Source organism: Netta rufina (genome assembly GCF_964035555.1).
Source record: "Netta rufina genome assembly, chromosome: 8".
NCBI classification, from domain to species: domain Eukaryota; kingdom Metazoa; phylum Chordata; class Aves; order Anseriformes; family Anatidae; genus Netta; species Netta rufina.
In genome coordinates, this window is record NC_140131.1 from 22,943,688 (window position 1) to 22,952,137 (window position 8,450).

Genomic DNA, 8,450 nt, shown 5'->3' on the forward strand with positions numbered 1-8,450 from the left:
GGGCTGACGCACGCATCCTACACGCACACCCAGGACCCCAGAGGTGGTCACCTTCTCGAAATCCCGCAGGGTCTGCGTCTGGGCGAGGGGACCCTCCTCTAGGTCCCGGAGGGGACACGTCTGTGCTGTGGGGCCGGGATGGGGCCACACGCCCGGGGGGTGCAGGGTCCCCCCTGGTTCGGCCGGCGCGGGGTCCTCGTCGCAGTCACCCCACGGCCCCTCCGCCAGGGTGTCCCCATGGGGCGCAGCGTCCTCTCCTGCCATGCGGCTGGCCATGGGGACGTCACCGTGGCAGGGGTCCCTGCGGAGAGGAGCCCACATCACACACATGGTTCCCCCAAAAAAGGGGGAATTTCACCCATTTTTCACCTCTCCCCCTGCTGGAGAGGGTTTGCAGGTGGCTGCCGTGGCGCTTTTGGGGTGGCGGAGGCGATCTCACCCCAAATGTCACCCCAAAGCCTGCCAGTGCACGTGCGAGGGCGCGTGTGTGTGCGTGTGTGCACGCGTGTGCTCCCGCGTGCCGCCACCAGCCCCCGGGGGCTGCGCAGATGGCGGTGCCCGACTGCGAGCACTTCGGCCCCATTAGCAGCCCTGACCCCCCTCAGCGGGCAGCAGGGCCACCTGAGCCCCCAATAAAATCCCCCAAAGCCTCCCTGGGGTCATGGGGAGGAGCTGGGGGGGCTGCATGGGGTGCCCCCCAGGAGGACCCCTGTGCCCCGCCGCCTTATCGTGGCTCACCCGCTGCTGGCGGCAGCCGCCATCAGGTTTATTTTCAGCAGGGAAGCGTGAGTCATTTCGGGGTTTAAAGAATAAAGAAAACAGATTGTTGTGTGTGTGTGTGTGTGTTTTTTTTTTCCTTAAAATAAAACAAAATCATTTTTCTGTATTTTTCTTTTCCTAATCCCCATGTTTTTGTAACGTGTGGCACAGCGGGTGCCCCAGGGCCGTGTCCCCGGAGCTGGGCACACCGCAGGCACCTCACGGGCAGGGCACACAGCACCACAGCCTGGCAGCGAGCAGGGGAACAACCTGCCAGGAGGGGAAATTGGAGCACGACGGCTCCAGTGCATGGCCCTGCACCCTGCCAGGCATCATACACGAGGACGCACGGCACCCAGAGGCACCCAGAGCCACCTAAAGGCACCCAAAGGCACCCAGAGGCACCCAGAGCCGTGACATCCAAGCAGCTCTGTACCCAGAGGCATGAAGCCCGTGGAGACCCAAAACCCAGAAGCACAACATCCAAGCAGGCACGGCAGCTGGAGGTGAGTATCAGGAGGCAGGACGCTCGGAGGCAAAGCATCCGAACAGACGTGGTACCCGAGTCAAGACGCAGCAGGAGGAGGCACAATTCTCAAGGAAGCGCCATGTCCAGAGGCACGATACCAAAGGCACAACACCCGAGGAGGCCAAACACCCAGTGGCACAAAATCCAAAGAGGCACAATTCCCAGAAGCGTGACACCCCGAGACACGATACCCAAGGACGCACGATATCCAAACACCACAGAGGTGTGATACCCGGGGGCACAGCGCCCACGCAGACACCCAACGAGGCACGGAAGGAGCCCAGCAGCACGATGCCCACGGTGCTGAAACACCCAGGCAGGGGCGTGCCAGGCCCCTGTGGCTCCCACAGCCCGGCCAGCACCCCCAGTACCCAAACTGGGAGCCCCGTGCCGGGCTGTGGGGACAAGGCTGGGGATTCATCAGCAGCAAAGGGGAGGACAGGGCGGTGCTGCGGGAGGACAAGAGCCCTTTCATGCCGGCTGTGCCGCCCCTGGAGCACGGAGCAGAGCTGGGGTGTGCATCCCTGGGGTGCACATCCCTGGGGTGCAGACCCCTGGGGCCCCCCACCCTCCGGGCAGCACCTCCAGCATGCCCTGTGCCCCGCGGGCAGCCTGGCACGAGGGGTGCCACGCGGCCCTGACTCACGGCACCCGCTGACTCACAGCATCCCAGCGGCTGCACCGGGACCAGCACCCCGGGGTGCCACGGGGTGAGGGCCACGGGCACAGCGGGGCGCACGAGGGAGGCTGTGCCCCATGGGACAGCGTCCCCAAGGTGCCCGGCACCGCGCAGAGCCGGGGACTCACCTCCTGCTGCTGCTGGAGCGGGCAGGTGGGGGAGATGGGGAGAGCCCCGCAGCCTGTGCCCCAAATCACGGCCCTTCTGCGGGGCCACCGCTGCTCCCAGCAGGGCCCACCCGCGCGGTGACCCCATACTGGTGCCACCCCGGTGCCACCCAGCAGCTCGGCCCCGCCGTGTGGCACAGCACGCCCTGCCCAGCACCCACGGGTCCCCACGGCACGGTGCTGGATCAGGCCCTGTCCCCATCCCACAGCTCCCCCAGGGGGATGCGCAGGGGCCGGGCAGGGCGATGGGGGGGGTCCCGCAGCCCCCACTCGCGTCCCAGCCCCGCGGCCACCCCCAGCCACCTCCCCACGGGTGCCCGCGGACCCCCCGCACGCCCCCAGCCCCCGTGGCCTCACCTCCGCCGCGGGGCTCGCATCCTGCCCCCCGGCCTCCGCAGCACCGGGGGGCACCGGGGGGCACCCGGGGGGCACCCGGGGGGCAGCGGGGGGCGCTCCGCAGGCGCTGCCGGGCAGCCCCAGCGTGCGCCGGGGAGGCGGCTCTGCGGCACCGGCCGGCTCCGCCCGCAGCTGCATCCCTCCTCCTCCTCCATCCCTCCTCCATCCTTCCTCTTCCTCCTCCTCCTCCTCCTCCTCCTTCAGAGCCTCCCCCCCAGTAGCCAGTGGGGTGCCACGTCCCCAGAACCCCCCCAATTTCACCCCAGCTGCGTCCCAGCTGCCGCCACAGCCGGTGTCACCCAGTGTCACCCAGTGTCACCCGCTGGGGGTGGCCACCAGTGCGTGGGGCACAGAGGCAGGATCCGTGTCTCTCCATGGGGACACGCCAGCTGGCACCGCCACCCATCCCGTGTCCCCTGTGCCCCTGTCAGGGGTCCTGGGGTGCCAGCGAGCCTCAGGGCCGTGCCTCGGGCTCTGCTCCCCAGGAGAGGGCACCAAGCAACCGGGAAAAGCCGGCAAAGGCCGCCACCACGGTGGCTTGGCCATGGGCACCGGCATGGGATGGGGTCTGTAGGGTGCTGGGCACGGCGAAGGAGCCCCCACCCGCCGCAGGGGGTGTCCCCCACCTGTCCCCAAGGAGCTGTATGGACGTGGGTGCCAGGAGCCACCGGACGGTGACACCAGGGAGGTGCCATCGCGGGGGCCTGGAGCGAGGTCTTAATGGTTAACAGCAGCCGGGGCTGTGCCAAGGTCCCCCTGCCATCCTGGGGGGCCCTGACCCCCCCACCACGCGTCCTGCCCTCGGGTGCCCCCAGCCCACACCACACACGAGGCTGCCGTGCCCTGTCTGTGGGGCTGCCGTCCCTCCGAGGGGCTCTGCAGACCCCGCTGCGGGTTTTCTCCAGCCCCAGCCCTTGACCCCGTCCCTCGCCCTGTGCCAGCCGCCCTGGACTTTCCTCCCTGTGGCGTCACGGTTGTTCCCTGGCCGTGGCCGCGGTGGGCTGTGCGTGGTGCCGGGGTGTGCGCGGTGCCGGGGCGCACACAGCCCACAGCGAGCAGGTTTGGGGTTGGCTTCACCACGAGGTTTTGTCCCCAGGACAAAGGGGACCCCCTCCGCCCCTCTCCATCCCCGTGCCAGGTCCCCACGCTGTCCCCTATAGGGCTGGCGCTCTCCCCACGGGGTCACCAGCCGCAGCCCCGTGGCTCCTGCCCCACGGAGGGCGTTTGCTGGGCGGCTCCCGGGCACCCCACGTAATTGGGAGCTGGCGGCCGGGGCTGGCCCCATGCCCCCGGCCCCTTATCGGGGCATTGCTCAACGGTGGGCGCGATGCCGGGGCGGGCAGGGGGCACGGTGCCACCTCATCTCTCAGCTGTCCCCCCCTGTGGGGCTGGGGACACCCCATTGCTGAGGGGCTGGGGGCACCATGCCCTGTAGGGCCGGGGATGGGGCTGCCAGCAGCACCCGCAGCTCTGGGGTTCAGCCATTTGGCACCCCACAGCCCCCCTCCTGCCTCTCCATGGCAGGGAAACTGAGGCACGACGGCGGTGCGAGGGGGGTGCAGGACCCACGGGGGTGCTCAGGGCTTGGGGGGGCCCCACCACAGCCCCCTCCTGAGCTCCCCTCTCCATCATCCCCCCTGCCACAGGGTGGGGGGCTCCGGGAAGGGGGCCAAGACCCCGGGCTCGCAGCCACCCAGCGGCGAGCGGGGTGGGAGAGGAGGGAAAAGAGGTGGGATTATGGAAATGGGATCCAATGAGGCAGCAGCGCAGCCCCACAAACGTGCCCCTCTGGCAGCATTTAGCCCGGCGGGCGGCCCGCAGCAGCCTCTTGGTCGGGAGCCCCACGGACGGACCCCGACGGCCCCGCAACCCCGACAGCCCCACCATGGCCTTGGCCAAGCTGCAGAAGGTGCTGATCAGCGACAGCCTGGACCCCTGCTGCAGGGACATCCTGCAGGCCGGTGGCATCCAGGTGCTGGAGAAACCCGGGCTGAGCAAGGAGGAGCTGCTGGTGGAGATCGCGGTGAGCGCCCAGGGGGTCCGGGCACAACGCGGGGTTCGGGACACCGCCAGCTGTCACCCCCAGCTTGGGTGGGTGGCAGCAGGGTGCCAGGCGGGCACCGCGGTGGCCTCGCGGCCCCGTTCCCTGGTGGGACGTGATGGGGACATCATGGGGACGCTGTGGGGTCGAGGAGGTCGCGGGCCCCCTCTCCAAGCGGGTCCCGTCCCCGCCTCCTCCCGTCTGATGCAAGAGCCCCGGCTGGTTTCACGCTGCCGATCCCAGCCCTGCGCCCCCGGCAGTGGCAATTCCCAGCCCCGCCGCCCCCACGGGTGACGGGCCCCTGGGGAGCTCCAGGCGTCCCCGTAGCCCGTCCCGACGCACGGGATCCGTCCCCCCGGCAGGACTGCGATGGGCTCATCGTGCGCTCGGCCACCAAAGTCACCGCCGAGGTCCTGGAGGCGGCCGAGAGGCTGCAGGTAGTGGGCAGAGCGGGCACCGGCGTTGACAACGTGGACGTGGAGGCGGCCACCAGGAAGGGCGTGCTGGTGATGAAGTAAGAACGGGGCCCAGAGCGGTGCCACCGAGATGGGGGGGGGGGGTTTGGGGTGCAGGGGGTGACCCCCGAGGTGAGGCCACGCCGGTGACACCGCTCTCTGTCCCCAGCACGCCCGCTGGGAACAGCCTCAGCGCCGCCGAGCTGACGTGCGGGATGATCCTGTGCTTGGCCAGGTGAGCGTGGGGCAGTTTGGGGGGGTCACGTCCACCCTACAGCCCCCAGCCCCGCTCTGACCTCCTCCTCCTTGCAGGCAGATCCCGCAGGCGGCAGCCTCCATGAAGGAAGGCAAATGGGACCGAAAGAAGGTAGGAGGCGGGCATGGAGCGGGGTGGGGGACAAGGGGGGGCTGCAATGGCTCAGCCTTCCCCTCGCCCCCCAGTACATGGGCATGGAGCTGAACGGGAAGACGCTGGGCGTGCTGGGGCTGGGCCGCATCGGCAGGGAGGTGGCCACGCGGATGCAGGCTTTCGGCATGAAGGTAAGGAGCGGGGCAGGGGGCAGTGCTGGGGGTGGCACCGGCTGCAGCAGCAAGCCCCCCCCCGCCCCGTTCTGCCCCAGACCATTGGCTACGACCCCATCATCACCCCCGAGACCTCGGCCACTTTCGGCGTGGAGCAGCTGCCCCTGGAGCAGATCTGGCCCCGCTGCGACTTCATCACGGTGCACACGCCGCTGCTGCCCTCCACCACGGGTAGGGGGCTCGGGTGGTCCGCAGGGGGCTGCGGGGTGTCCGGGGCATCCCTCCCGGTATCCCCAGTCCTGACGGATCCTGACTGGACCCCAATCCTGCCCCACAGGGCTGCTGAACGACAGCACCTTCGCCAAGTGCCGCCGGGGCGTGCAGGTGGTGAACTGCGCCCGCGGGGGCATCGTGGACGAGGGCGCGCTGCTGCGGGCGCTGCAGTCGGGGCAGTGCGGCGGGGCCGCCCTCGACGTCTTCACGCAGGTGAGCGGGGTCCCCAAAACAACCCTACCCCATCCAGCACCCCTCCAACCCAACCCCGGCACCCCCAAAATGTGCGTGGGGCTGAGGCCGGGCTGGGGCTGTGCCGGCAGGAGCCCCCGAAGGATCGGGAGCTGGTGAACCACCCCAACGTCATCTGCTGCCCGCACCTGGGCGCCAGCACGCGGGAGGCGCAGAGCCGCTGCGGGAAGGAGATCGCCATGCAGATGGTGGACATGGCCACCGGGAGGGGGCTGGCCGGCGTGGTGAGTCCCCACCACACCGGGAAGAGGAGCGGGGACGCTCCGTGCCTCGGTGTCCCCCTTGGCACAATGCTTGCGGGACCCTTTGGGCTCACCTGTGGGTTTCCATCTCCCTTCCTGCTCCTCTTTCTCCCCGCAGGTGAACGGGCAGGCTCTGAGCAAAGCCTTCGCGCCCCAGACCAAGCCCTGGATCGCCCTGGCCAAGGCGCTGGGCTCGGTGCTGCGCGCAGCGGCCAAGCAGGCGCAGGGCAGCCTGCAGCTCTGCACACTAGGTGAGGCGGGCAGGGTGCACCCTGCACCCCGAGGGGTGGAAAAAGGGCCGGGAGGCGGCTGGGAGGTGGGGTGAGGGACGGGATAGGGGTGGACACTGGCTGACCGCACCGCCCGCTGCTGGCTCTGCACCCCAGGGGCCCCCCTGAAGGATGCCGGCAGCTTCCTGGCGCCCGCCGTGGTCTCGGGCATGCTGGCTGGAGGCAGGCAGAAGGAGGTGACCCTGGTGAACGCCCTGCTGCTGGCCCAGGAGGCCGGCCTGAAGGTTTGTGCACACCCAGAGCTCCACACGCCAGCCTGATGGATGCCCCAAACCCCATCCATCCATCCCTCCTTCCCAAGCGGCACGACCCCGCAGGGCTGCCGTGGCCCCCGGGGACACCCCATAGAGGACTTTGGTGCTGAGCAGCTGCCTCTCTGCCCCGCAGGTCACAGCCAGCCACAGCGACGTGGCCCCCGAGCCCCACGGCAGCTCTGGCTTGCTGCAGGTGTCCCTGCAGGGCACCCCGCTGCGCGCGGTGGGGACGGTGCAGGGCTGCACCCCGCTGCTGCTGGAGCTCGGCGGGGCCACCTTCAAGCAGCCAGCCCCGCTGGCCGGCCACGTCCTCGTCTACAGAGCCAAGGCCACCGAGCCCAGCACGCTGCCCACGCTCGCTGGTGAGCTCCTCGTGTCACCCCGAGAGAGGGAACGGCCCGAGGGGGTCCCAAAAACCAGCCCGGAGTCAATAGGGGGAAGGTGGCGAGGGGGTGATGCAAGGAGAGGTGGAAAAAGGGTGGCTTGGGCACGGGGTTGGGGTCTTGGAGCGAAGGGGTGGAAGAAGGGATAATATCAGGGAGCTTTGAGGGGGTGTGGGGTGGGCAGAGCCCCGCTGCCCGTGGTCCCACACCGCCACGTGGGGTCCCGGTGCAGCAGGGCGAGCTGCAGACCCTGAGCCCTCTCCTCCCGCCCAGGGCTGCTGGGGAAAGCGGGCGTCCAGCTCCAGTCCTACCACAGCTCGGGCGCCGTGGCCGGGGAGCAGTGGAGCGTGGCGGGGCTGTCGACCCCGCTGCCCGAGCTCACCGAGCTGAAGCCGCGCGTCGCCGAGGCCTTCCAGCTCCACCTCTAGCCCCTCACCACCAGCACGAGCTCTGCCTGCGCCCGCAGCACCCCAGCAGCTGGGCGAGCGCCGTGCTAAATAATAAAACATCCAGGAGAGAGCGTGCCGTGCCTCGTCCGTGCGGCTCTGCCCCATGGTGTCCCTCGTAGCCGACCCTAAGCCCTTCCCCACAGCCTCTGCCCCTCGAGGCTCTGCCCCATCACCCCCAGCACTGTTTGCTCAGGGTGCAAAGGTCTCTGCAGGCGCTGCTGCAGCACCGAGGTCCTGTCTGGCCATGGTGCCCAGGGACCAGGCAGCGCTCCAAGAAGTGCTGAGCCCTCCTGCGTGGCCTCCCCGCTCTTAGCCACCAGGAATTGTCCCCCCAGGCTTTCCCCTGGGAACGGTGCCGTTGTCAGGAGCTGGGAAAATGGCATTTTGGCACCCCATTGGCCCCAGGGTGCTGGGCACACACCTATCCAAGGGGTACGGGGCTGGGAGGTGCCGTCCGCCTCGGGCACATGGGGTGCCCAGGGATAAATCCCATCCCACACCGCAGTGTTTGGGGGCCCTTTATGGGGTGGGAGGGCTGGGTAGCAGTGACCATTCACGACTGGGAGCCAGAGCTGGGGCGTTCCTCCTCGCACCCACGCTTTATTCCCTGTGCCGCCTGCATTTGGGCAGAAAACGCGCCCGTCCCCACCAGCTCGGGGTCCCGAGTGGCTGCTCGCCGCTTCCCCACCCTAAAATGAGCAGGGTCCCGGGGCTGGGGGCAGGCAGGGAGGGCAGCGTCCCCCCTCACCGTGCCGTGCC

At 69.3% G+C, this 8,450-nt stretch overlaps 1 protein-coding gene across 1 annotated transcript; it reads left to right on the forward strand.

Moving 5' to 3' along the window:
* Window positions 1–4,415: 4,415 nt before the first annotated feature.
* Window positions 4,416–7,670, forward strand: PHGDH (phosphoglycerate dehydrogenase; the record flags this gene model as incomplete). Its single annotated transcript, XM_084290675.1, has 12 exons — window positions 4,416–4,553; window positions 4,934–5,085; window positions 5,196–5,261; window positions 5,339–5,393; window positions 5,468–5,566; window positions 5,647–5,779; window positions 5,886–6,034; window positions 6,145–6,297; window positions 6,434–6,566; window positions 6,702–6,829; window positions 6,993–7,221; window positions 7,516–7,670. 12 exons carry the CDS (start codon window positions 4,416–4,418, stop codon window positions 7,668–7,670), a joined length of 1,590 nt encoding a protein of 529 aa, XP_084146801.1.
* Between the last annotated feature and the right edge of the window lie 780 nt (window positions 7,671–8,450).